This window comes from Aotus nancymaae, unplaced genomic scaffold, assembly GCF_030222135.1.
Source record: "Aotus nancymaae isolate 86718 unplaced genomic scaffold, 86718_ANA_hifiasm-v0.15.2.pri h1tg000115l, whole genome shotgun sequence".
NCBI classification, from domain to species: Eukaryota; Metazoa; Chordata; class Mammalia; order Primates; family Aotidae; genus Aotus; species Aotus nancymaae.
The window spans coordinates 9,709,782-9,737,206 of NW_026988530.1; the positions used below are offsets into that span (position 1 = coordinate 9,709,782).

The following is a 27,425-nucleotide window of genomic DNA, read 5'->3' on the forward strand; positions in this document are numbered from 1 at the left end:
TGCTCTAGTAGGTTGTGAATTAAAATAATTTCTTCTCAGATACACTGTTTGTATCCTATAGTGCTCAAAAGCTACAGAGTGATTCATCTGTAAAACTTCCTATAAAATAGTGACTATTCAACTTAGTTCTCATTAAAAACTGTTTTCTCTTTAAAAAAGTTGTAAGTCCCACCTTTAAAAAACAGCTGTATTCTCTCTAGCAGAGAGGGCAACCTTACACAAAAAGTTTACTTTAATATTTCTTAAGCTGCCTTGTTGTTATTATTGATATTTTTTGTCAGTATTTCATCTCATGTTTATTTATACTTCTGATAACTCTCAAAAACACTTTCTTTCTACATTTTAGACTCTTCTCCAAAAAGGGACATAAGAATTTGAAGAGTATTAAATACTACAGAGTCCCTGCTTTTATCTCCAGTATACTGAATTTTACCATATATCCAACCTAAGTCTCATCAAAGCTGGTTACCAAATGCTTGGAAGAAGGTATTTTAGGATACAAGTTTCTTTTGCAGGTGATGAGTGCACTCCTAACATTAAAGGTCATGATTAGATAAATGTCACAGAAAGCTCACACTACTGAGCTCAAACAAACATTCACACATGAATTTTATCAAAATTCTATTCAAAGTTATCAGATTCTTGCTTTCCTCTTGTTACAAAGGTTAAGTTATACTTACAACAAAAGCTGCTTTATGTTTCTGCCTGATTTATTTAATGCCTCTACCAAATAGTCCTAACTTTATGATTTTCTCTGGAACCGATAAAAGCAGCAAGGAACAGTGTTTTTTTAATACTAATCTATGCTGCTTCAGAAGAAATCTCAAGTAATTTTAAAGTATGACAACATCTTGCTAACAAATATTACTGTCAATGCATAAAAATGAAATGCAGAAAAAAATATGCCAGGCTATTTAGAGGAATAGAAATAAAACAGAAAAATGAACATGTCCATTTAAAGTGAGATTATGCATGATACATGTGGAGAGCTAAAAGAGACCTAAAAATCATTGGCTCCAACTTACTCTATAGATGAGGAAGCTATGAACAATAGAGGTAAAATGGCTCCCTTAAGGTCACAAAGTTAGGTAACGGATGTGCTAGGACTAGAACTGTGGTCTTCTACTTGCCAGTTGGCTTATACCACTTCAGAATGTGTCTACCTACATATACATGCTTCTAAGCATCCAACCCTGTGGTCCAGCAGTTCTACTCCTGGACACGTACCCAATATCCAGATGACAGCTTATGTCCACCAAAAGACACTTACTAGATTATTCACAACAGCACTGTTCTTAATAGCCACAATCTAATTGGAAGGAAGGAAGGCAGGCAGGAAAGGAGAGAAAACCCACATGTTCATCAGCAGTAGAATGGATAAATTATAGTATATTTACAGAATAGAATATTACACAGCAGTTTAAAAGAAAGAACTACTGACTCTTGGAGCAATCCGGACAAACCTCAAAAAGCATATCGTTGAGCAAAAGTAGCTAGACAGAAATTATGGAAAGCACTGTGTTATTTTTATGCCTGTCTGTAAGCTTAAGGGCAGAGACCATTTTCCTGCATTTGTAGATCTTTAGTACTGAGCACATTATTCAGCACACAATTGGTGCTCAGAGTCCAGGCACACTGGCTCACACCTGTAATCCCAGCACTTTGGGAGGTTGAGACAGGAGGATCGCTTGAGCCCAGAAGTTTTGACACCAGCTGGACATCATAATGAGCCCTTGTCGCTACTAAAAATTAGCTGGGTGTGGTGTTGGATGTCTATAGTCCCAGCTACTCAGGAGGCTGAGGTAAGAGGATCACTTGAGCCCAGGAGTTTGAGGCTACAGTGAGCAATGAATGTGCCACTGCACTTCAGCCAAGGTAACAGAGTGAGACGCTTCCCCCTCAAATACCTCTCCCAAAATAGATGTTCAATGTGTATTTATTTTAATGGAGAATATATGATATGAAGAAAGACACAAAGGAGGCACCCAGTATTTTTCTATTGAGAAAGCAGCAGGAAATATTGGGAACAATATTTTAATCCTCAGATGTTTATACCAGAGCACAGCATATGGAAACCTGAAATGCTAACACAGTGTTAAATATATAACTGATACTTGACCAGCCAAGTATGACCATGATGAGACTATGTAATTTTTTAGAACCTTTCAAAACAGGCACCACTAATGGAGCCTATTGTTTGACCCCAGAATTAATCTAAACATGATATCAAATAGCTGTGATAGTCTTCTCTATCTATTTATATTTTTGGCTTCAATGTGAAGGAATTCTTCTCATCTTCTTCCCCTACTTCTTAATCAGTGGGACAGGATGCTGAGTTGATTGGTCAGACTCCAGCACACTGATTAGGTTTGCACTTTGGAAGATTTGTTTCTAGGCGTCTAAATAAGCTTATTGTGGAAGAAGACATTCTCTGGTTCCTTTTTCTCCAGCATTACCTGGTGCGCTGGCCCTTCATTTCATGAGGGTGTTGTGTTTGGGATGGAGGTGTTGAAGTAGCTTTTCAATCTGCTTGGTTTCCAGGCTCCTTATACCCAGCCTGTATAGGAAAGAGGACCCTACCCCTCCACGGTTCACTGCAGTTTATTAGAGCTCTACAGTGAGTTCGGGCTGCTCCCACCATAATATAAAACATTGCTTTGCTTCATTTGGGCTTCTTATTCTCTTGGGGACCACTCAAGGTGGGACAGCTAGACCAAGAACGGATTTGTAAATTCTGGATCTTCTGGCCAAATGCCATAACAATGCTGTGAATAGGGTTACCCTTTCATAGTACCTCATTCCTTCATCCCTGAACACATACCACAGAAGTCTTCATGATCCTTTCTCCGGCCATTGGTACTTCAGGCCTTGACAGGTGTTATTCTGTCATTACTGCCTATTATTTCTGAAAGATTAGCACATGGAGAAACTTCTTAAAGTCTGAAGAAGAGATATGGTAATGTTTGATAAAGGTTTATCCTATTAATTATAGACTAGACAAGCCACTTGAATTTGAGTTCCCTAGGAGCTTTAGGAACAAATTGTCAGTCAATTTGCCATCCTTTATAGAAGCAGTGACTGCTGAGCTCCAGTTAACACAGCTTTGTGAGGAACCAGTTGTTCCAAAGCAAGTTCATTTCATAAAATATTGACTGACAGGGTTTCCATTGTCCTAGTAGGATGGTCTTGTCTTATCCATAGGATGAGAAGACATAGCCCAAACAATTTAGGTGGGAAAAATAGTACATGATGTTATTTTATATAAAGGCATTTGTGAAGTGCCCAATATGTAATGCTGAGATAGAAAAATCACTGTTTTCCTTAATATTATATTTAAGTTACCTTTTAAAAGTTATTATTTTGCATCTCAATTTTTTTATGAGAGGTTAAGCTATGTTTCCCATTACTGTAATATCTAGGTAAGTTATATGCAGCTTACTGTCATTGAAGCTTTCCGGAAATGTTTTATTTTACCCTAGGAAAAACAAAAGGCTTGTGTTCTTTCCTTTCTTGCTGATAATATCAGTGGAGTGCACAGATTTTGACCTCTGGTATTCTTACTTTACACTGGGGCTTTTGAGATAGACGAAGTTAGCTTGCCAACAGAACTTGAATTTCATGTCTTATCCTGTTGTTATTGAAAGTTTGTGCACACAGGACAATAACTGATACAATGACATGACAAAAAACATGTGAAGAATTTATACCAGCTTTTTGTGAAGTTCTCCCAGAAAACAGAAAGAAAGGCACGAGGTAAATGTACTTAGAAGTACATTGGTCTATTTTGAATGGTTTTATTCTTTGTCTTCTTGCTCATTTTTACCAAACCCAAAAGTTGCTCCTTCATTATTCAGTTGTGCTCTAAGCAAATACCCAACCATTTTGTGCAACAGGGTATCCAGTCAGACAAATATACCCTCTGATTGCTCTTCTTGAAATTTTACAGTGAGCTGAAAACAATGTTCATTTGTTATTGGCAAGTTTTTTTTTTTAATTATACTTTAAGTTCTGGGGTACATGTGCAGAACGTGCAGGTTTGTTACATAGGTTTACACGTGATTGGTAAGTTTTAAAAACAGACATTATAAAAATTCTTAATAAAATTGTCTTTTACTCTTTCAGTCTTGCAATGGAATTGTTTATTCTTGATTTAATGTCTACCTATGATATAGATACAATGAAATTCCAATACTGAGAGAAAAGCCATCTCACCTGGGATGAACAGACACTGCACAGGCAAACTTTAAAGTAGTGACTTGAAAGTTTGGATAAAATCATGTTGAAAATAAACCTCAGGGAATTCTTGGAAATTGTTTAACCCTCTTGTGTTGGTCTGGCGGTTGCTTTTGCAGTTTAACTCGGCTGCTAAGCAGCTGATAGAATGGGATAAGCCTCCTGTGCCAGGAGTTGATGCGGGAGAATGTTCCTCGGCAGCAGCCCAGAGCAGCACTGCCCCAAAGCACTCCGACACCAAGAAGAACACCAAAAAACGGCATTCCTTCACTTCCCTCACGATGGCCAACAAGTCCTCCCAGGCGTCCCAGAACCGCCACTCCATGGAGATCAGCCCCCCTGTCCTCATCAGCTCCAGCAACCCCACTGCTGCTGCGCGGATCAGTGAGCTGTCTGGGCTCTCCTGTAGTGCCCCTTCTCAGGTAAATCCTCAAGTGTTATATAAAGAGCTCCCCCACAAAAGGATCAACTCACAAACATGGTTGCTCTCTAGCTGACAAATATTACTTATTTGGAACTTCTGAAGATAGTAGCTTTTCTGGGAAGCAAAACCTGTCTTTATTTTGCAGGTGGCAAAATGGAGAAGGGAAAGCTAACTTGAGTGTATCAACCTAGAACTAACAACTCCGTCATTTTCAAAGGAAAGATCAGAACTTACGAGATGAGTTAAATAATACTTACCAGTTTCACCAAGCAATCACTCAGCCTTACAGAACCTTCTCACAATACTGCTTTGGGAGATCTTGCCAATCTTTATCTCCACCCAGATTTAAGACACCATGGTCTAAACCTGTAATGTTTGTAGTTGTTTGTATCTATGTAACTTACCTTAATATTTAGGCTTCCCAGAATTACAGAGAAAGAAGAGCAAGGATGAAAGAAACATTTAATATAAATTAGAAATTGACATCACATATCTTAAGCTCATTAGTTCATTACAACTTCGGACTGGTATGTAAAAAATAGCCACACATTATTCTTAGGTTTATAAAAATACATGGGATGACTGGGGCATTCATTCATTCATTTGGCAAACATTTATTGAGCACTTTACCATTAGACCGTTCTAGGCACTGTGTATACCATGATATATAAAATATAGCCATTTGCTGTGTTAGGCTTTAATTCTGGACTACAAAAAAAGCCTAATTATAACCCTGCCCAAGCCACAGGGCTGCTATCATTATCCACTTAGGTGATGGTTGTATTTTCCTCAGCTTAAAGTTCAGAGAACCTAGTTCAAAGCAGCCTGTCACAAACAGAAGACATTGCTTTCAAGTCTCATGTTTCATCTTGAAAATTCATGCAGATTTTACATTCTACTCCATCATATAGCTAGGGTGTTCTTTTTTCCTTTAAACATTAAAATGAAATTACGTCCCCTTAAAGAAAGAAATACATAGTCCTGGTCCTCAAAAAGTTTACATTCTAATAAGTGCGTATTTTGGAGACAGAATGAAAATGTAAAATACAGTTTTTTATATCCCTTGCCATTTTTTTCTCAGCCTCTTTGTTTGTTTGTTTGTTTTTAATAGAGATGGGGTCTCATTTTGTTGCCCAGGCTGGTAACAAACTCTTGGCCTCAAGTGAACCTCCTGCCTGGGCCTCCCAAAGTGCTGGGATTACAAGTATGAGCCACAGCCTCAGCCTCATTTATTTGACCCCACTCCTTTAGATTCATACTGCATGTTTTAAGTTAAATGCATTCACTTTCTGAGTGGGATTGTGGGATTGTTGTTTTGTGGCATTTTTTAGGTGTTATGGCCACGATACTTTTATATTGAGAGAAATAAAGACACACACACGCACAACTAGAACATGAGTGCAGTGAAGGCAAGGGTCTGTGTTTTGTTCACTGATGATATTCCAAATGGCAGACATACAGAAAGCACACAACATGTATTTGTTGGATGAAAGAGTCACTTGAAAAATGGGTAGAGAGGAGAACCATGCCATTTTACATGGAACTAATCATACCCGTGTGAGAAATAGACGTGGATCATAGATCAGAGTAGGAAGTGCCAAGTGAGGTTAATCTGGAAAGGTTCAGAACTGAAGATTTTTGAGTAAGGTTCTGAAGGAGGGAGCTAGTAAAGATGGCCATTCACTAAGAGATGTTTGAATCATTTTGATTCAGTGCTTTTTATCTTGCAACCTAGCAACATTTGCACAATGATATTGTCTTGAAATAAAAGACAAACTGCCAACAATAGTGTCACCTCAGAATGGGAATAGCTTTAAAAGAATGGACAATACTCTTTTGGCAGGAGAGGAAACAGAGAAAAGAAGATAGACTGGGCATTTTCATCTTTGCAGAGAACTCAGCATTCAGGTGTGAGCATGCCTGACTTTGCCACACCAGAGCTGGCAATGAAGACTCTAAAAGTAGAGCTATTTTTGTTTTGGTACAAGTAGCTCAGGAAACAAGGCTCTTTCTGTGTTCCACTCAAAGTCTCCCCTTCAACCATTCCACCCCTCCTTCCGCTTTCCAGTTGGTTCTGTTTTCAGTTGTAGAGCGTTGCCTCAGGGAGAAGTTATTTCTAGAAGAGGCTGGGAGGTGTTTGAAGTGCTGCCTGGTTTCTCCAGCCTAGGTTTACAGAAAACACTACTTATCTAGGGCACTGTGTACATTGGAGGGAACCCCAGTCCACAATAGAGCATTGAGCATGTGTAGCATTTGTGACGTGCAGAAACTCTTCCAACCATGGAGATCAGTGCATAGGGGAAATGGCTTATGTAACACCATTTAAAACAGAACTCTTCTTTTGCCCTGCCCAGCAAAGGGCCTGGCTATAGATTTCACTAAGCCCCATTGCTGAATCTGTTCCCTGCTATTGACCTGATTGCTGTCTTCTTTTCCTTACACATGTTAACCTTTGCCTGTAGTTCTTTTTCTTTTCTGTTTTTTTCTTTTTTGAGACAGAGTTTCAGTCTTGTCTCCCAGGCTGGAGTGCGATGGCACGATCTTGGCTCACTGCAACCTTCGCCTCCCAGCAAGTGAGTCTCCTGCCTCAGTCTCCCGAGTAGCTGGGATTACAGGCACGCGTCACCACACCCGGCTAATTTTTGTATTTTTAAGTATAGTTAGGATTAAGTTTGGTTGCATTTATTAGAAAATTGAAAGTAAGTGGCTTAAAAATGTTAGTATTCGTTTTTTTTTTTTGAGACGGAATCTCGCTCTGTTGCCCAGGCTAGAGTGCAGAGGCATGATCTCAGCTCGCTGCAACCTCTGCCTCCCAGGTTTAAACAATTCTCTGCGTCAGCCTCTCGAGTAGCTGGGATTACAGGCATGTGCCACCATGCCTGGCTAATTTTTTGTATTTTTAGTAGAGACGGTCACCATCTTGGCCAGGCTGGTCTTGAACTCCTGACCTCATGATCCACCCGCCTCAGCCTCCCAAAATGCTGGGATTACAGGCATAAGCCACAGTGCCTGGGCCAGTGTTCATTTTTATCTCATCCCAATGAAATCTAGATATAGACAGTTTGGTGCTTGTGTGATGGCACCACAAAGTTATTAGGGACCTAGGCACCCTCAAGCTCATGTCTACTCCATATGAATAGGTCCTCATACCCTTGTTTCTGTATGGCAATTAGAGATGTCACTGTCACATCAAATTGCAGGCAGCAGGATGATGAAATGGACAAGAAAGGAGGCAAAGGGCTTGCTTGCTATTCTGTTTAATGACTACTGAGTGATGGCTGAACTTTCAAATACATAAATTAGAAGATTACTTACAGGCAGTGCTGCCCAGGTGGGTCGCCAGATCAGATAGATGTGCATGAGTGTCCGTGATTGATGTGTGTAAAAGCACATGATGGTACAAGCAGCCAAGATGTTTTGTCTCCTCCTCTGACCACACTTAGGATAGTTTTTGGCCTCCAGAGGAGTGATTCAGAATATTCAGTGTTTCTGTGGCATCTTTGTATTCAGTGGCCTCAGGGGAAGCAAGAAACCCCATCCCCCAACTCCTTTTTGCTTATCCCAGCTCTTCCCCGCTTTACTTAGCCTTTCTTGTAGAGGAGACAACTAATTTTTGCAGTCCCACGAGGAAAGGGTGAGCCCAGCAGAAAGTCAGGTTGTCTCTATTCGGGGCATTTATTCTAGACACGCTCACCTTTCACTGGTTTACTTCTACTTCTTGTCCTTCTGCTTTTGGTCATTCTTGGGTGACTTTGTCTCTTCCTTTGCTGCAATGCTAGGAACAGCCCCGTATTCAAGTGGTACTTGGAGGATTCCCCATGTCAGTGCTTCCCTGGAGTGCTTGTGATGGCAGAGACCTCAAGTAGCCTCTGGTCCAGCTGCTCACAGGGGTCTAGAGACAGGAAGGGACTTATCCCAAAACCATGAGGTCATTAACCACTAATTATTCTCACTCCCACTCTGCGCTTGTAGAGAAACGCCAATCAGTAATGAAATCTTTCTCAAATATGCTTAGGGTCAGGCCCAGGAAATTGTATTTTGGTTAAGTTTTTTTCTGCCCCAGTGGTTCCTTGATAATAATGTCTGTTACCAGTGGAGGATGTCCAGGTACTTGGCGTTTTGAATAAAGAACTGGACAAAACACATGAAGCAAGGAAAGAATGAAGCAACAAAAGCAGAGATTTGTTAAAAATGAAAGTACACAGCACAGTGTGGGAGCAGCCTGAGCAGTGGCTCAGGGACCCTGGATACAGAATCTTCTTGAGTCCAAATACTCCCCAGAGGTTTTCCATTGGCCACTTGGTACTCACCACATGTAAATGAAGTAGTGGCCCACAATCAGTAGTTGTGGAAAGCAACCAATCAGAGGCTCATGTGAAGTTACAGGGTTGCACTTCTATGCAAATGAAGACTTGGCCCACACTCAGTGGTTGAGGGCAGCAACCAATCAGAGGCTGAAGTGAAGTTACAAAGTCACACTCCTATGCAAATGGATGATTTTGTTACAAAAAGCAGCCAATCAGAGGTACTTTCAATTTTCCATCTGCAACTCAGAAAAGGTGAGGGGTTTGCAAAGTAGCCTCTGGTCCTTTTATTACTTAGGCATGGAAAGTTAGGATTTTCCTTTCAGTGTAGTTCTGGGAAGTCAGCGTGAAATGGTCTTAGGTTCCCTGCCTCCAGATCCTATCCTAAAGATTGCAGATTCCATGTATATAGCATAGATTTATTTGTGAAAATAAATTACATGCTGTGATACTGATTATCCATGGCTTTGGTAGGGCCTACCCCAGTGGGAAAGTGAACGTTTCTGTTAGGTCCTCTGGAAACTAATCTCCTAGCTTTTCTTTGTCCTGATAGTCTTTTTCTTAATGTATGGGAACTGAGAAAACTATGTTTGGGATTACATTTTTATGATAAAACCTAGCATTTGGAGTGGGTCATTGTTTCCTTAGGGAAACAGGTACTAGCCAACCACATTGCTTCTGTTCACACTGGAGGAAAAAAAAACACTCCCATTTGTGCAGAACTCATCCCCCTACTTCTGTAGCTTCAAGTAACACCACTGCATTCTGCAGCTGTACCTGCTATGCAACCCGAGTGAAATTGATCGAGTAACTTAACACAGGCAATGAAATGACCTGAATAACTCAATTTCTTTCTAGTAAATTAATCTTGGGTTGTATCATGGATAAGACACCTTTGAAAACAATTAATTTGGCTTGACATTGTTCCTTTAAAGGTTTTATAAGTAATTGCCTGCTCTAAGCATGTCTAGGCAGCTGCATTTTAATTATGCATCCCCACCAAAAGGTAGACGTCATGAAAAATGATCCTGAAAATAGCAAAATTTCACATGGATTTAACATATTGATAGACAGGTTAGTGTTCAGCCACTACCCACCTTAACAGGATCTTCAGGGAAACTGCCGGGAGGCTAGTTGAGCGCCAGGCTGACCGTTGGAAGGCCGATTTGATTCATGGTGGCGTACAAAACAAAGCAACACGTTATCATGAAAACCAACAGCAGTTGAATTCTGTAGGCAAAACACTGTCATGACCAGTATTTATCCCATCATTCCCCAGCATCTAGTAAAATGCCTGGTTCCAATTGGGTAACTGGTAAATTTGGGTCGAACAAACTAAAAGGGATTCCACCTTCCCCAAATAACAGAAAGTACAGATTTTTTTTTTAATGTGACTTGCCTTTCTAAGGTTTAGCCAGTATATTCTGTTGTATTAAACATAGTCTTCTTTTTAATATCTTTTTTTTTCTTGGCAGGTTCATATAAGTACCACCGGGTTAATTGTGACCCCACCCCCAAGCAGCCCAGTGACAACTGGCCCCTCGTTTACTTTTCCATCAGATGTTCCCTACCAAGCTGCCCTTGGAGTGAGTATAGTTTCTCCCATTTTTATTTCTCTGTTAGGTGTTTAGTCATGCGACTCTGGCACACTCCACCTCCTAACACCTGCAGTGTATGTTCGTACTTGCTAGGTGAGGTGGGTCTCTATCTTTCATCTGTTATCTCTGTTCATCTTAACAAAACATTAGAAAGTCCCTTGCCTGCATCCTGCAAAATTTTTAACAGTGAGGATCAGTGGCCTGAAACTTTTAGAAGAACTCAAAAATACATTTAATTTTCATCACAGTTCAACCTGGTTTTCTAAAGCTTAACCTTTATTTATTTTGAGTTTCTAGATCCTGCTTATTTCTTATAAAGACAAATTTATGGAAATACTAAGGAAACAGGTCCTGAAGGTGAATGGTTTACTTTGAGTGACGCAAAAGATTGATACCAAATCTCTACATTAAGGATGAATTCTTTAATTTCTTGTCTTGTATCCGTATTGTCCGTAGCTCTGGCAACCTAAAGGGGCCTGAGATCTTGGAAGGCTCCCTTAGTTTGTGTTGATTTTCCTTCTTCTGAAAACGTAATATCCTACAGATAGAGTCTAAACGGCTAATTGTTTAAAAATATCTAAACGGGAAAATAATAGGGACAACTAGGATAGCCAGGAGATACAGATACAAAGAAGAGGGCCACTCTGGAGAGAAAATTAAAAGGGAAGCAACAAGCAAATGCACGCTTAGGTAGTAGAGAAGGACTGTTGTGTAAGATGATGTTTCCCAAAATTGTAAGCAAGGAACTAGCAATTGTGAGACATCTCTCATCCAGGCCAAAGCTTTGGCTTATATTTTCTATTCGCTCCAGTGCTGAGTTGAATTACGATAGAAAAGATAATTAAATTAGATTGCTGCAGTACCTAGACTACTACTGCATCACCCTGCCTGGCCACAGGTGTAAGTTGTGCTGTTGGCAGAGAATACCATCGGTGTGGCCTGATGATGGGGGTGCAGGCCTGCAGTGAAACAGCCAGGATGTGAAGCCCACCTCCGCCATTTATTTGTTCTATAACCATGGAAAAGGTACTCTGCCTCTTTCAGCCTCAGTATCCCTAGATGTAAAGTAAGTATCTACTTCAGAGAGTTAGATCATAGAAAGGGAGGACCATTATTGATCTTTTTGGCCTCTGTTGAGGGCTGTTGCAAGTTGGGCCTGGTTCACTTTGTTATAATTTTCTTTGCTGTCTGTACCAGGAATACTGAGGCTTCTAAGCAGCTGGTTTGTTTTTAGGTTGTGGATTTTATACATGTTGTAAAGATTTTATTTCCCTCTGCTGGAGTGCTTAGGGCCAGATTTGTAGCCCCCTCTAGCAAGGACTTCACAACATAATTAGTCAAAATGTTGGCTCCATCTAGTTTTATTGTTCTCATTTTCCATTTGCCTTGTTTTTCCTATTTCTTATTTATTTTGTCTTGATACATCTATAAATAATTGAAAACTGATTTAGAAACAAGGTGGGATATAAATAAATGTGAGTTATTACCTAGCTTGACTTGGGCTTTTGAAAACTTTTAGAGTTAGTTAAGCATATTCTTGTATTTAAATGGAAGTTAATGATGTTGTGGGGGTTAAAGCTAGAGGTTAAAGATTTTTTTTGTTTGTTTGTTTTTTTATTTTCATTTTTATTGTTTCCTGAACAATCACACCTTTCTTGATAGTACAACTGCTTGGTGAAGGAAAAGATGCCGAGATTCATCTGGGGAGAAACGAATTTCAGTTAACTTTTAGTGAAATTTGGTTTCCCTGAGATTCTATTAGTCCCGGATGTTTGACCAGAGCCAAGTTCCTTAACCATCGTGACCTCTCATCTCCAGGGGAGACTCTCTCCTTTCCTTCCCACTCACAGCACATGTACACAATGAGTTGATATATTCATTTCCAGATGACCGTCTTGCATGGAAAAATTCTAATTTGATTTCTTACGGGAAAAAAAGACGACTCACTTTTCAGATAATGGAAAATTGAACTATAGGTCAAGCAAATCTGAAATCCAAAATGCTCCAAAATCTGAAACTTTTTGAGTACAAACATGAAGCTCAAAGGAAGTGCTCATTGGAGCATTTGGGATTTCAGATTTTTGGATTTGGGATGCTTAGCTGCTAAGTAAATATTTTAAAATATAAAAAAAATCCAAAACACTTCTGGTCACAAGCATCTGGATAAGGAATATTCAACCTGTAGTGAGAAAAGACATAAGGCTGACTGAATTTCAACCCTTGTGGGCTGAAAATTATACAGTGTAGTAAATGGCCAGTTGCTGTTAGCTGGAGGCTCACTCTGGGGCTAATCGATGGGACAGGTCACAAGAGAGCATGGATATGCAAAAGTTAATTTACGTCTAACCATTTTATTCTAGGATTATAGAAGAAAACCTGCACATTAAGCAAGAAGAAGGTTGATTAACAGTATGTCTACTGTGCCAATTTCATTTAATGAAAAACTAATTATAAACAAACCTGTCTGTCATCCCAGGAGATGTCTAGATCTCAGAGTCCCTGGTAGGTTGGCAGAAATGTTTTAGATTTAATATGTCAGGTTTAAATGGAAAATCTCAGTAGCATGTGCCCTCTACATCTTATATTAATTGTGTCAAGCATTCTACTTAAAATTTGAAATGGTTCCGAAGACTCTGAATACTATGACAGCAGTGGCACACAACTCGGTAGAAATGAAGCCAGGCTTTTCATGGTGTAGATTTATAGGTAATAAATGCCACCAGTAGAATAAAAAAATGAAAATTATTTCTAATGCTTTTTTTTCATGAATTGAGATTTTTTAATGTTTTATGCAGGGTGAAATTATAAACGTATTGTCCCATACATTTCACATGTAACAGTTAAAAATTTAAATATATAACATTCTGAGCAATACTGGTATTACATGTATCTAATTCAGACATCAAACTATTAATAGTAGTGATTTTTTGAAAATCTCTTTGTAGGGGAGGAGGTTGAAGATCTTAGTCTTTTATTTTCTGCACAATGGCAGAAGGACTTTTAAAACAAGTGATGAATAATCCCCAATCCTCTGGACCAGCCAAGAGGTGTTTAGCTGCAAAGTATTATAAGGTAGTCAGATCAATAAAGGGAAATGCAATTCATGGCCAATTTATAAACAGATTGCATTCCAAATTTTAAAATTTTAGTCTGGGTATGATGGCCCATTCCTATAATCCCAGCACTTTGGGAGCCTGAAGGAGGAGGATCTCTTTAGGTCAGGAGTTTGAGACCAGCATGGGCAACACAGAAAGACCCTATCTCTACAAAAAAAAAAATTTATTTAATTAGCTGGGTATGATGATGCATACCTGTGGTCCCAGCTACTCAGGAGGCTGAGGCAGGAGGATCACTTGAGCCCAGGAGGTCAAGACTGCAGTGAACAATGATTGTGCCACTGCACTGCAGCCAGGATGATATCCTGTCTTTTCTAAAAAAACAAAAATAAAAATAATAAAAATTGTAAACACATACACATTTGTGTGTGTATATAAACAAACAAAATTAAATGATGTCAGATTCTCAGAATAACCAATATATAGCTAGTCCATTGTAGCCCATGGTGGAAGCTAAGCAGAACTTGTTGCTGTCGATGGGTTCAGGGAATTGGAAGTAGAGCATGAGGCTGCCAACTTTGGTAGTTTGAAATTTAGAAGTAAAGCCTTTGGCAGGAGATCTAAAAATCAGGGTGAAGAGTAGGATATGGTCAGAACTTTCTCTCTCTTTTTTTTTTTTTTATTGCATTTTAGGTTTGGGGGTACATGTGAAAAACATGCAAGATTGTTGCATAGGTGCATATGTGGCAGTGGGATTTGCTGCCTTCCTCCCCTTCACCTATATGTGGCATCTCTCCCTATGCTATCTCTCTCCAACTCCCCACCCCCCACTGTCCCCCCCACTGTCCCCCAACAGACCCCAGTGTATAGTGCTCCCCTCCCTGTGTCCATGTGTTCCCTTTGTTCAACACCTGTCTATGAGTGAGAACATGCGATGCTTGATTTTGTGTTCTTGTGTCAGTTTGCTGAGAATGATGGTTTCCAGGTTCATCCATGTCCCTACAAAGGACACGAACTCATCGTTTTTGATGGCTGCATAATATTCCATTGTGTATATGTGCCACATTTTTCCTGTCCAGTCTATCATCGATGGGCATTTGGGTTGGTTCCAGGTCTTTGCTATTGTAAACTGTGCTGCAGTGAACATTCGTGTGCATGTGTCCTTATAGTAGAACGATTTATAATCCTTTGGATATATGCCCAGTAATGGGATTGCTGGGTCAAATGGAATTTCTATTTCTAGGTCCTTGAGGAATCGCCACACTGTCTTCCACAATGGTTGAACTAATTTACACTCCCACCAACAGTGTAAAAGTGTTCCTATTTCTCCACATCCTCTCCAGCATCTGTTGTCTCCAGATTTTTTAATGATCGCCGTTCTAACTGGTGTGAGATGGTATCTCAATGTAGTTTTGATTTGCATTTCTCTAATGACCAGTGATGATGAACATTTTTTCATATGTTTGTTGGCCTCATGTATGTCTTCTTTTGTAACATATCTGTTCATATCCTTTGCCCATTTTTGAATGGGCTTGTTTGTTTTTTTCTTGTAAATCTGTTTTAGTTCGTTGTAAATTCTGGATATCAGCCCTTTGTCAGATGGGTAAGCTGCAAAAATTTTTTCCCATTCTGTTGGTTGCCGATTCACTCTATTGACTGTTTCTTTCGCCGTGCAGAAGCTGTGGAGTTTGATTAGGTCCCATTTGTCTATTTTGGCTTTTGTTGCCAATGCTTTTGGTGTTTTGGTCATGAAGTCCTTGCCTATGCCTATGTCCTGAATGGTTTTGCCTAGATTTTCTTCTAGGGTTTTTATGGTGTTAGGTCTTATGTTTAAGTCTTTAATCCATCTAGAGTTAATTTTAGTGTAAGGTGTCAGGAAGGGGTCCAGTTTCTGCTTTCTGCATATGGCTAGCCAGTTTTCCCAACACCACTTATTAAACAGGGAATCCTTTCCCCATTGCTTGTTTTTATCAGGTTTGTCAAAGATCGGATGGTTGTAGATATGTTATGTTGCCTCCGAGGCCTCTGTTCTGTTCCATTGGTCTATATCTCTGTTTTGGTACCAATACCATGCTGTTTTGATTACTGTAGCCTTGTAGTAGAGTTTGATGTCTGGTAGTGTGATGCCTCCCACTTTGTTCTTTTTGCTTAGAATTGACTTGGCTATGAGGGCTCTCTTTTGGTTTCATATGAAGTTTAAGGTGGTTTTTTCCAGTTCTGTGAAGAAGGTCATTGGTAGCTTGATGGGGATAGCGTTGAATCTGTAAATTACTTTGGGCAGTATGGCCATTTTCACGATATTGATTCTTCCTAACCATGAACATGGAATGTTTCTCCATCTGTTTGTGTCCTCTCTTATTTCGTTGAGCAGTGGTTTGTAGTTCTTCTTGAAGAGGTCCTTTACATTCCTTGTTAGTTGTATTCCTAGGTATTTTATTCTCTTTGTAGCAATTGTGAATGGCAGTTCATCCTTGATTTGACTCTCTTTAAGTCTGTTATCGGTGTATAGAAATGCTTGTGATTTTTGCACATTGATTTTGTATCCTGAGACTTTGCTGAAGTTGCTTATCAGTTTCAGGAGATTTTGGGCTGAGATGATGGGGTCTTCTAGATATACAACCATGTTGTCTGCAAATAGAGACAATTTGACTTCCTCCTTTCCTAATTGAATACCCATTATTTCTTTTTCTTGCCTGATTGCTCTGGCTAGAACTTTCAGTACTATATTGAATAGGAGTGGTGAGAGAGGGCATCCTTGTCTAGTGCCAGATTTCAAAGGGAATGCTTCCAGCTTTTGCCCATTCAGTATGATATTGGCTGTTGGTTTGTTGTAAATAGCTTTTATTATTTTGAGATATGTTCCGTCGATACCTAGTTTATTGAGAGTTTTTAGCATAAAGGGCTGTTGAATTTTGTCGAAGGCCTTCTCTGCATCAATTGAGATAATCATGTGGTTTTTGTCTTTGGTTCTGTTTATGTGGTGAATTACATTTATAGACTTGCGTATATTGAACCAGCCTTGCATCCCCGGGATGAATCCTACTTGATCATGGTGGATAAGCTTTTTGATGTGCTGTTGTATTCGGCTTGCCAGTATTTTATTCAAGATTTTTGCATCTATGTTCATCATGGATATTGGTCTGTAGTTTTCTTTTCTTGTTGAGTCTCTGCCGGGTTTTGGTATCAGGATGATGTTGGTCTCATAAAATGATTTGGGAAGGATTCCCTCTTTTTGGATTATTTGGAATAGTTTCAGAAGGAATGGTACCAGTTCCTCTTTGTATGTCTGGTAGAATTTGGCTGTGAACCCATCTGGATCTGGGCTTTTTTTGGGTGGTAGGCTCTTAATTGCTGCCTCGACTTCAGACCATTCAAGGTTTCGACTTCTTCCTGGTTTCGGCTTGGGAGGAGGCAACTGTCCAGGAATTTATCCATTTCTTCCAGGTTTTCTAATTTATGTGCATAGAGTTGTTTGTAATAATCTCTGATGATGGTTTGAATTTCTGTGGCATCTGTGGTGATATCCCCTTTATCATTTTTTATTGCATCTATTTGGTTATTCTCTCTTTTCTTATTTATTAATCTGGCTAGTGGTCTATTTTGTTGATCTTTTCAAAAAAACGAGCTCCTGGAATTATTGATTTTTTGAAGGGTTTTTCATGTCTTTATCTCCTTCAATTCTGCTTTGATCTTAGCTATTTCTTGTCTTCTGCTAGGTTTTGAGTTTTTTTGATCTTGCTCCTCTAGCTCTTTCAATTTTGACAATAGAGTGTCAATTTTAGATCTCTCCTTGCTTCTCATGTGGGCACTTATTGCTATATATTTTCCTCTAGAGACTGCTTTAAATGTGTCCCAGAGATTCTGGTATGTGGTGTCTTCATTCTTGTTGGTTTCGAAGAACATCTTTATTTCTGTCTTCATTTCATTGTTTATCCAGTCAACATTCAAGAGAAAGTTGTTCAGTTTCCACGAAGCTGTGCGGTTCTGGATTGGTTTCTGAATTCTGAGTTCTAACTTGATTGCACTGTGGTCTGAGAGACTGTTTGTTATGGTTTCTGTTCTTTTGCATTTGCTGAGGAGTGATTTACTTCCAATTATGTGGTCAACTTTAGAGTAGGTGTGATGTGGTGCTGAGAAGAATGTATATTCTGTGGATTTGGGGTGGAGAGTTCTGTAAATGTCTATTAGGTTTGCTTGTTCCAGGTCTGAGTTCAAGTCCTGGATATCCTTGTTAATTTTCTGTCTCGTTGATCTGTCTAATATTGACAATGGTGTGTTGAAGTCTCCCACTATTATTGTGTGGGAGTCTAGGTCTCTTTGTAAGTCTTTAAGAACTTGCCTTATGTATCTGGGTGCTCCTGTATTAGGTGCATATATATTTAGGATCGTTAGCTCTTCTTGTTGCATTGATCCTTTTACCATTATGTAATGTCCTTCTTTGTCTCTTTTGATCTTTGTTGCTTTAAAGTCTATTTTATCAGAGATGAGAATTGCAACTCCTGCTTCTTTTTGCTCTCCATTTGCTTGGTAAATCTTTCGCCATCCCTTTATTTTGAGCCTTTGTGTATCCTTGCATGTGAGATGGGTTTCCTGGATACAGCACACTGATGGGTTTTGGCTTTTTATCCAATTTGCCTGTCTATATCTTTTGATTGGGTCATTTAGTCCATTTACGTTTAGGGTTAATATTGTTATGTGTGAATTTGATCCTGCCATTTTGATGCTAGCTGGCTGTTTTGCCCTTTGGTTGATGCAGATTCTTCATTGTGTTGATGCTCTTTACCATTTTGTGTGTTTTTGGAGTGGCTGGTACTGGTTGTTCTTTTCTATGTGTAGTGCCTCTTTCAGGAGCTCTTGTAAAGCTGGTCTGGTGGTGATGAAATCTCTTAGTACTTGCTTGTTCTCAAAGGATTTTATTTTTCCTTCACTTATGAACCTTAGTTTGGCTGGATATGAAATTCTAGGTTGAAAGTTCTTTTCTTTAAGGATGTCAACTATCGGCCCCCACTCTCTTCTGGCTTGTAGGGTTTCTGCTGAGAGATCTGCTGTGAGTCTGATGGGCTTCCCTTTATGGGTAACCCAACTTTTCTCTCTGGCTGCCCTTAGCATTTTCTCCTTCATTTCAACCCTGGTGAATCTGATGATGATGTGCCTTGGGGTTGCTCTTCTAGAGGAATATCTTTGTGGTGTTCTATGTATTTCCTGGACTTGAATATTGGCCTGCCTTGCTAGGTTGGGGAAGTTTTCCTGGATAATATCCTGAAGAGTATTTTCTAGCTTGGATGCATTCTCTTCGTCACATTCAGGTACACCTATCAAACGTAGATTAGGTCTTTTCACATAGTCCCATATTTCTTGTTGACTTTGTTCATTCCTTTTTACCCTGTTTTCTCTAATCTTGCCTTCTCATTTTATTTCGTTGAGTTGATCTTCAACCTCTGATATCCTTTCTTCTGCTTGGTCAATTTGGCTGTTGAAACTTGTGCATGCTTCATGAAGTTCTCGTGTTGTGTTTTTCAGCTCCATCAATTCACTCATATTCCTCTCTAAGTTGTCCATTCTCGTTAGCATTTCCTCAAATCTTTTTCAACATTCTTAGTTTCTTTGCATTGGGTTAGAACATGTGTTCTTTTAGCTCACGGAAGTATCTTATTACCCACTTTCTGAAGGCTGATTCTGTCATTTCATCACATTCATTCTCCATCCAGTCTTGTTCCCTTGCTGGTGAGGAGTTGTGATCCCTTGTAGGAGGAGAGGTGTTCTGGTTTCGGTTGTTTTCATCCTTTTGCGCTGGTTTCTTCCCATCTTTGTGGATTTATCCACCTGTCGGCTTTGTAGTTGTTGACTTTCTGATTGGGTCTCTGAGTGGATGTTCTGTTTGTTGTTGATGATGTTTTTTCTGTTTCTTAGTTTTCCTTTTAACTGTCTGGCCTCTCTGCTGTAGGACTGCTGAGGTCCACTCCAGGCCCTGCTTGCCTGGGGATCACTTGCAGCAGCTGCCGAACAGTAAAAGTTGCTACCAGTTTCTTCTTCTGCTTTGTCCCAGAAGGATACCTGCCAAATGTCAGTCTGAGCTCTCCTTTATGAGTTGACTCTTTGGATATATGGGGGTCGGGAGCCGCTTGAGGAAACAGTCCTTTATATTAGCTCAGGTGCTGAGCTGTGAGCCCCGTTGTTCATTCAGAGCTGCTGGGCTGGTAAATTTAAGTCTACAGCAGCAGAACTCATAAACCCCCTTTTTTTTCCCCAGGTGTTCTGTCCCAGGGAGTTAGGGCTTTATGAGTTTCTGCTGTACTGCTGCCTTTTTTTTTCTTCAGGGCTGCCCTGCCCACAAGGAGGCAGCCTAGTCACTCTCAGCCTGCAGAGGCTTCACTTAGCTGCTGTGGGCTCTTCCCAGCTGCCATGTGAACTTACCTGCAGTCCTGTTTATATGGGTGTAGTTAGAGCTGCTTCCGCAATGTTGGCCCGCCTCTGTAATCACAGACTTTCTCTGTAATGGCGGGTTGCCGCAGCAATGGCGGATGCCCCTTCCCCACAGAGCTGGACTGTCCTGGGTTCAGCTAGGCTTGCTGTGAAACTCTCAACCCAGAGCGTTTCCAATTGCTGTTTTTTTGTTTCTGTTTTTGTTTTTGTGGGTGTGGGACCAGCCGGGCCTGATCTCCTGGCTCCCTGCCTCAGAGCTTTTTATTTTTTCGTTGAACAGTCGGCCCTCTACCAGGTGTCCTGGTCGCCTGTTGAGTAGGCGCCGGGATCTGTGTGATTTCCCGTGCGGCGACCCACTGCGCCGCTGAAACCGCAGCTCTGAGATCGTGGCGCTTTTTTTTTGCCCGGGAATCTCCTGGCCTGGCTCCCTGTTTCAGCTCCCCTTGCTGGCTAAGTGGGAACACAGTCCCGTTTACTCTGCACCGGGAGCGGCTGCGCCAGGGCGCAGACAAAACAGCCGCACTGGCGACCTGTGGGGCTCCTCCGCCTGCGAATCTCCTGGTCTGTGGGCAATAAAAATCTGTCTGGAAATGCGGCGTCCACTCACCCTCTGCACTTTCACTTGGAGCTGCAATCCTGAGCTGGATCTAACCAGCCATCTTGGAGCTCCTTTTTTTTTTTTTAAGACAGAGTCTTGCTCTGTTGCCCAGGCTGGAGTGAAGTGGCATGATCTTGGCTCATTGCAACCTCTACTTCCTGGGTTAATGCAATTCTCCTGCCTCAGTCTCCCGAATAGCTAGGATGACACCACATCCGGCTAATTTTTGTATTTTTAGTAGAGACGGGGTTTCCCCATGTTGGCCAGGCTGGTCTCAAACTCCTGACCTCGTGATCCGCCCACCTCAGCCTCCCAAAGTGCTGGGATTACAGGCATGAGCCACCACGTCAGAACTTAAATAGCAACAACAGGAAAGGATTCTAGCACCTCAGGAACTGAGACCTCTTATTCCATATCATATTGTTCTAAGAAGAGGATAGAAAAGCACAGAGTGTATTTTCATTCATGAAACGCTCATTGAGGATCTGTCCTCTTTTAGCTGCAAAGCTGGGTGCCACCAATACAAAGATGGGTAAGACAGTCCCTGACTTCACAATCTCATTAATCATGACAGTAGATTCTATTTATTGAGCTTCTGCTGTGCTCCAGGGTACTGGGGAAGACAATTTACATAAATTACTTCTAATTATTAACTCCATCTCTCAGGATGGTATAGTGAAACATAGAGATCTTACAGAATTTACACAGAGCCACATAACTGGTATAGATATTTCTCTTCTTCCTTGTAGATCAAATGTGGAGCAATATATTTATAATTTATGCATGTAGATAGCAATGCTGCTGAACTTGGTAACACTGTTGACCAATTTTAACAGGCATCTCCACGTAGTAGCTTGAACCATTCCCTCATCAACCAGTATACATACATCTGAGTTCAGTACACACAAAGACTGTTTAGAGATGCTGATATGTAGGGTTGAAAGTGGGCTGAATGGATATCAGACATTTAGAAAGAAATAATGATAGATAGAATGTTAATGATATCTGCCCGAGGGACCCAGAAATGCTCAGTCTATCTTGCCAGTCACTTTTCTACCCTGGGAGGTATGTGAGGGAGATGCACACATAAGGGACAATTAGAAAGGAAACGAACCCTCTATTTTCAGTTGAATTTGTGTCCAAAACTGCAGTTCAAAGTAGTTTACTGGTAAGTTGGTCTGTAGCCCTTGGCCCAAGCTTAAGACGTACTGGATCATTTTCCCTCTCTTTAGCCAGCTCCTAAGATCTAATCACTACCTGCGTGAGTTGCATGAAAGGGCAAGTGGAGGGAAGAGTGCCAGAAGGGAGAGGTTTCACACAGATGTACTTGAACTTTTCACTCAGTGGCCCTGGCAGTCTGGCCTGTCAGTGTTCTGAAACGCTGCCCACTCAGAGAGAAGACACCTTCTCCCTGGTGCTCACTCTAGCAAAGGAAGGAAGTTGAGGACTGCCCTAGGAGGCTGAGCCAGGGTTGGAATCTATGTTTTTTTGACCCCAAAGGCCATGCTCCTTCTGTGATGTAACACTGTCTCTTCTTTCAACATTACTAGATCAGGAGAAGAGAACCTGGACATGGCAAAATATGACCATTTCCCATTAACACACTGTTCTTAAGTCCTGGTTTTAGTGAGCAGAATATTGTTAACAAAATGTGAAATATGTCCCATTTTCTAGAAGGTCCATAGCTGTTTTCTGCCTGTAGTAGAGAGTGCATCTTGGCCTCTGGTGCCTAGGTTGGCCTGGTCTACAAAATAATAAGCAGGACTCCAGGTCACCTCCGGGTGAATGAAAGGCTATGTGTGGTTTTACTCTGTAGAAATTTCAGGTCTTGCAGGACAGCAAACTGCCTGAAGCACAATGCACAGTGGATTACCTTTTGAACTTCCACATCAGCAGATTATTTTGGTTTAGGTTGTTTATAAAGCAACCCACAAAATTTCCTAGTCTGTCCACAGCTCTGGAGTCACCAGAGCCCTATCATTTTACCAACCCCACGGGGGCAAGCAACATCTAGGAACCTGATTTTAATCAGAGTTCCTTGATCTTCATCTGTGTGCTCACATACACACAGATTTACACATGTATGCACTGGGAAAATATCTGCCTGGTTTCATTAAACCATTTATGTTTCAACCACAGAAAGTGAGAAAGAACTCTTTTCTCTCAGGCAAAACTTTTGGGATCTTTCAGGATATCCTCTGATGCCGTATCTTAATGTCTAACTCTCACACTTTGTGAAAGAAATGGACATGAAACATACGCTTAGTGTATTTTGTGATAAGAAGTGATTTTACATTTTATGACAAAATTGTATTTATATTACAAAAGATAGCATGTTTTTATCAGGTGCATAGATGATTTTTGTCTTTTTCTTTTTTGGTCAAATTAGTACAGCCTCTGTTTTAATAAAGTTGAGCTATAATAGACTATTTTAATTTCTGTTTGAGCACATGCCATTAGTTTTCTGCCTTTCCACAGCCACCCTGTTTTGAGATTGAGCTTAGAAAGATTTAAATGGCAATCAGCGAAGTGGTGATTTTACAGTTTCTCCGTCTGTTACTCTATATACAGTGTCAACTGATTATCTCACCTGTCAAACTGCTGATGAACTGCCATGAACTGACCAGGTCACATTTGCTGTGACCGGAATTATCTTTATCTCTGCTTTGTCCCTGGAAGGAAGCCTAACAGGTTAAATGCTTGCCCTTCTCCTGGTTAAAGGTTTTGGAAGCTCTAAGCCTTAGTACATGCAAATTCCAGAGCTATAGCAAATCTTAATGCTGCTGTATTTTGAATCGAGAATGTAAGTCATGTTTTCATGACATTCCAACTTTTGGACCTAACCTCTGCCTTCTCCAGGTTTGCACTTTGTAAGCAGCTCTGCACCTCATTTGTTTCTGCACTAAATGTTCTGCAACCACTTCAGCTGCAGGGTGGGAAAAAACCTTTATTGAAAGTTGCTTTTGCAAAAAATTAAATGTAGTGTGTGGAACGATTGCAGCATATGTCTACAAATTTGAAATTTTTTTCTACTCAGTTCATTATGTCTCTGGAACCATGTATGTGTATATTAACAGCCAGATGTATTATAGTGAATGGTGATGAAATTCAAATTTTTATTCCAAAATACAGAAATAAAATGACTGGTATAAGCTATGTTTAGAAATCATTGGATCTTTATTTTGTTTATATGCTGATATGTAGAAGCCATTTACATTTAACTAGGTAAATTCTTTTGTCTTCTTATTTCTCCTTTGATTTACTTTTTACATCTAGTGGTTCAAAGATTTGGAGAGGACGAGGTGGGGGTTCAGGCAGTCTTTGTGTGCCTGTTCTCCCAGGAGTTTCAGTATACAGACCCTAAAGAATTATCTGAGTTTATAGATCAGAAGGTAACAATTGCTCCATTGATTTTCAAAAGGCATGGAATCCTGTAGGCAGAACCCCATTAGGCTGTGCCCATAAAGGAACCAGCAGCTTTTCACTGGTGTACTTGTTAAAGATTACCAACCTTGATAGTACCAAATTTCAAAAGCTGGCAAAGTTAAGAAAAGAATAAGCAAAAGTAGCACCAATGGCCCAATGACTGTGGCTTACTATTTTTGGGCTTTTTATAGACCAGGCATCACAGGAAATTTTCTTCTGAAGGAACGATTTGAGATATAGTGCAGCTAAATTGTGTGTTGTGTTTAAGTTTCAGATTACAGAAACAATCACAAATTAATTCCTAGCAAGCAGCATGACGTTATAGCTGCCCTCCATTGAAAGGCATTTGGATCCTTGTCCAGGTCTATACTTTAAAATGCTATTCATCTTAAATTACATGCAGTTGTTTCATTTTTTTTTCCTTTCCCTCCTCCCAAGGGTGGTTACTTACCTGTTTGCTGAAAAGGTTGCTTTGGCTTTAAGATTTTAAAGGAGAACAAGAGATGAATTTGTAGAAGCAGGCTTTCATGTCAGTTAGCCTGCTGATTCTGCCTTGTGTGGATTCCATTAAAGTCTTGTTCTATGGATTTCTGATTCTTTTTCTCTCCCACCTTCCATAGAAAGATGTAAATCAGTATTTTGTTCCCTTTTTTTCCCTTTCTCTTTACGTTTTTCCTATACCAGACTTTGAATCCTCCTCTTCCCCCACCCCCTCTCCTGGCTGCCACTGTCCTTGCCTCCACACCACCAGGCGCCGCCGCCGCTGCCACTGCTGCTGCTGGAATGGGACCAAGGCCCGTGACAGGATCCACTGACCAGGTTGCACATTTACGGCCTCAGACTCGCCCCAGTGTGTAAGTGAGGGTGTCTTTTATTACTGCCTGTGTGTTCATTTAAAACTAACTCCAAACCTCAGAGGTCAAGAAGCACCTTTCTGACATGAGCTGATGACAGCCTTATGGCTCACCAAGATGGCTGTGTCCTGCAAACTTCTGCCTGGTCATGCATTTAACTAGGAAACTGCTGAAAGAAAATGAGTCCAATACATGAGCTTGCCAGGTAGCTGTCCCACTAGTGAAGACGGCCTTTCAAAGTTTAGGGAAACATACTGTTGATTCTTTATAATATCATATGTGTATGAAACTGCCTTTTTTGTACAACTCCTGTTTGAACTTTTTATCTTTATTTTCATTTCTTGCATAAGAATCCTAATAACAGAAAGGCATGCTACACAAATCATATCTAGGTCTAGCTGAAGTATGAATGTAAAAAGCTTAAGTCCCCAGTAATAAGTACCCAGAAAAGTAATTATCCTGTTGAGAGTTTATTTATGGCAGAATATAACCAGGTCTTTGTGGATCCTGCTTTGTGTAATTGTATACACCAACAGTTTAGAGCACTGGTAAGAACTATAGGTTAACTCTTTCCCTAAGCCTGAGGTAATCTGTGAAAATGGTTTGCTATTCACTTGACCCAGAGAACCTCACAAATCATGCAAATCAGGAGAGTCCAATCTTCGTGTTCACTTCAAGAACACACGTGAAACTGCCCAGGCCATCAAGGGTATGCATATACGAAAAGCCACGAAGTATCTGAAAGATGTCACTTACCAAAACAGTGTGTACCGTTCTGACATTACAATGGTGGAGTTGGCCGGTGTGCCCAGGCCAAGCAGTGGGGCTGGACACAAGGTCAGTGGCCCAAAAAGAGTGCTGAATTTTTGCTGCACGTGCTTAAAAATGCAGAGAGTAATGCTGAACTTAAGGGTTTAGATGTAGATTCTCTGGTCATTGAGCATATCCAAGTGAACAAAGCACCCAAGATGCGCCACTAAACCTACAGAGCTCATGGTCAGATTAACTTATACGTGAGTTCCCCCTGCCACACTGAGATGATCCTTACTCAAAAGGAACCGATTCTTCCTAAACCAGAAGAGGAGGTTGCCCCGAAGAAGAAGATATCCCAGAAGAAAGTGAAGAAACAAAAACTTATGGCACGGGAGTAAATTCAGCATTAAAATAAATGCAACTGAAAAAACAAAAAGAACTATAGGTTAATGTTACCTGCTTGGTTACCATGTCTTGGTTGGTATAGTCACCCTGCATCTGAGGTTGTCTTGTACATTTTGTGATCGGTACTTTGTTTTCCCTTGACTTTTTCAAATTTAGTCTTTTTCCCTAGAACTGAGCATACAAAAGCAGGTGTAGCTCAAGCCTCTATGTTCAGCCTGTGTGTAGAAGGCAGCATGTTGTACTAGCGGGATTTCACACCATGTGTTCTCATGTGGGGCTACTTCTCAAGTCTAACAAGTGCCATTTGAGGAGCTCATTTTTCCCAGTGGGCACATAATCTCTGGTAGCAAGTTGGGCACTCTCGGAAGCTGCATTAATTCTTTCACACTACGCAAATACTATTTGGTGGGATAGTCACTTCCACACTGGGAGGAACAGGCTCTTAATCAGGAAGGCCTCTGCCTACTTTTAAAATGTGGGCAGCAAAACCTCTTTCAATGGAGAATTGTCAATGCTACTTACAGATTAAAGGATCGTACTTTCAGTTTACACTTGTACAAAATGTTCAGTACTTTGTACCAAGGAAGAGTTTGGAGCATCTTGGGGTGTGTCTGTTACTCCTCCTGAAATCAAAATATTCTTTTCTGTTCTAGGTATGTTGCTATATATCCATACACTCCTCGGAAAGAGGATGAACTAGAGCTGAGAAAAGGGGAGATGTTTTTAGTGTTTGAGCGCTGCCAGGATGGCTGGTTCAAAGGGACATCCATGCATACCAGCAAGATAGGGGTTTTCCCTGGCAATTATGTGGCACCGGTCACAAGGTATCGTTCTGAACAAATTGTGTACTAAGTTCTAAACAGAGAAGCTTTGTTCTTTTCCATGGTTTTCAGCCTATACAGATCCCTTTCACATTATGATTGCCTGTTACGCAGCCAGTGTTTTAAAAAAATTCATGTCTATATCTGCTAAAATCCTTTCTAACTCTAAAATTTTTAGCTTAAAGTATAGGTTTTTACCAGTAAATGTACTGGGTTTTAAGTTATTTGCTTTAACCTGAGAAGGTTCAACTACATCATTTTCAGTAGTTTTCTACTAGAAAAGGCATAGTGTTGATACAAATGACAGCTATATTATTAATACTTATGTGTTTATATAATGCGTACTATATGCCAGGTTGGCAGATTTATAAATGCATTACACTTAAGTAGCCTTAATTGTTAGTTGCTGTTACATTGAGGCACAGAGATATCAAACAGCTTATCTGAGATCGCATAGTGAAGAAGGCCTCAAACCCAGGTGGTGTAGATTTATATTTACTTCATTAATTTGGTAATTACCTCTGAATTCT

General features: G+C 40.4%; 1 protein-coding gene and 1 pseudogene across 2 annotated transcripts in view; both read left to right on the forward strand.

The window, feature by feature from the left end:
- The window catches only part of SH3RF1 (SH3 domain containing ring finger 1), a 194,935-nt gene that overhangs the window by 140,802 nt on the left and 26,708 nt on the right, over positions 1 to 27,425 (forward strand). For both annotated transcript variants that reach the window (XM_021674007.2, XM_021674006.2), the window contains exons 5-8: positions 4,353 to 4,655; positions 10,437 to 10,547; positions 24,747 to 24,916; positions 26,728 to 26,898. In XM_021674007.2, coding sequence (XP_021529682.2) covers positions 4,353 to 4,655; positions 10,437 to 10,547; positions 24,747 to 24,916; positions 26,728 to 26,898 — 755 coding nt within the window. The remainder of the gene's footprint in view (positions 1 to 4,352; positions 4,656 to 10,436; positions 10,548 to 24,746; positions 24,917 to 26,727; positions 26,899 to 27,425) is intronic.
- LOC105720602 (large ribosomal subunit protein uL22-like) lies at positions 24,938 to 26,786 on the forward strand (annotated as a pseudogene).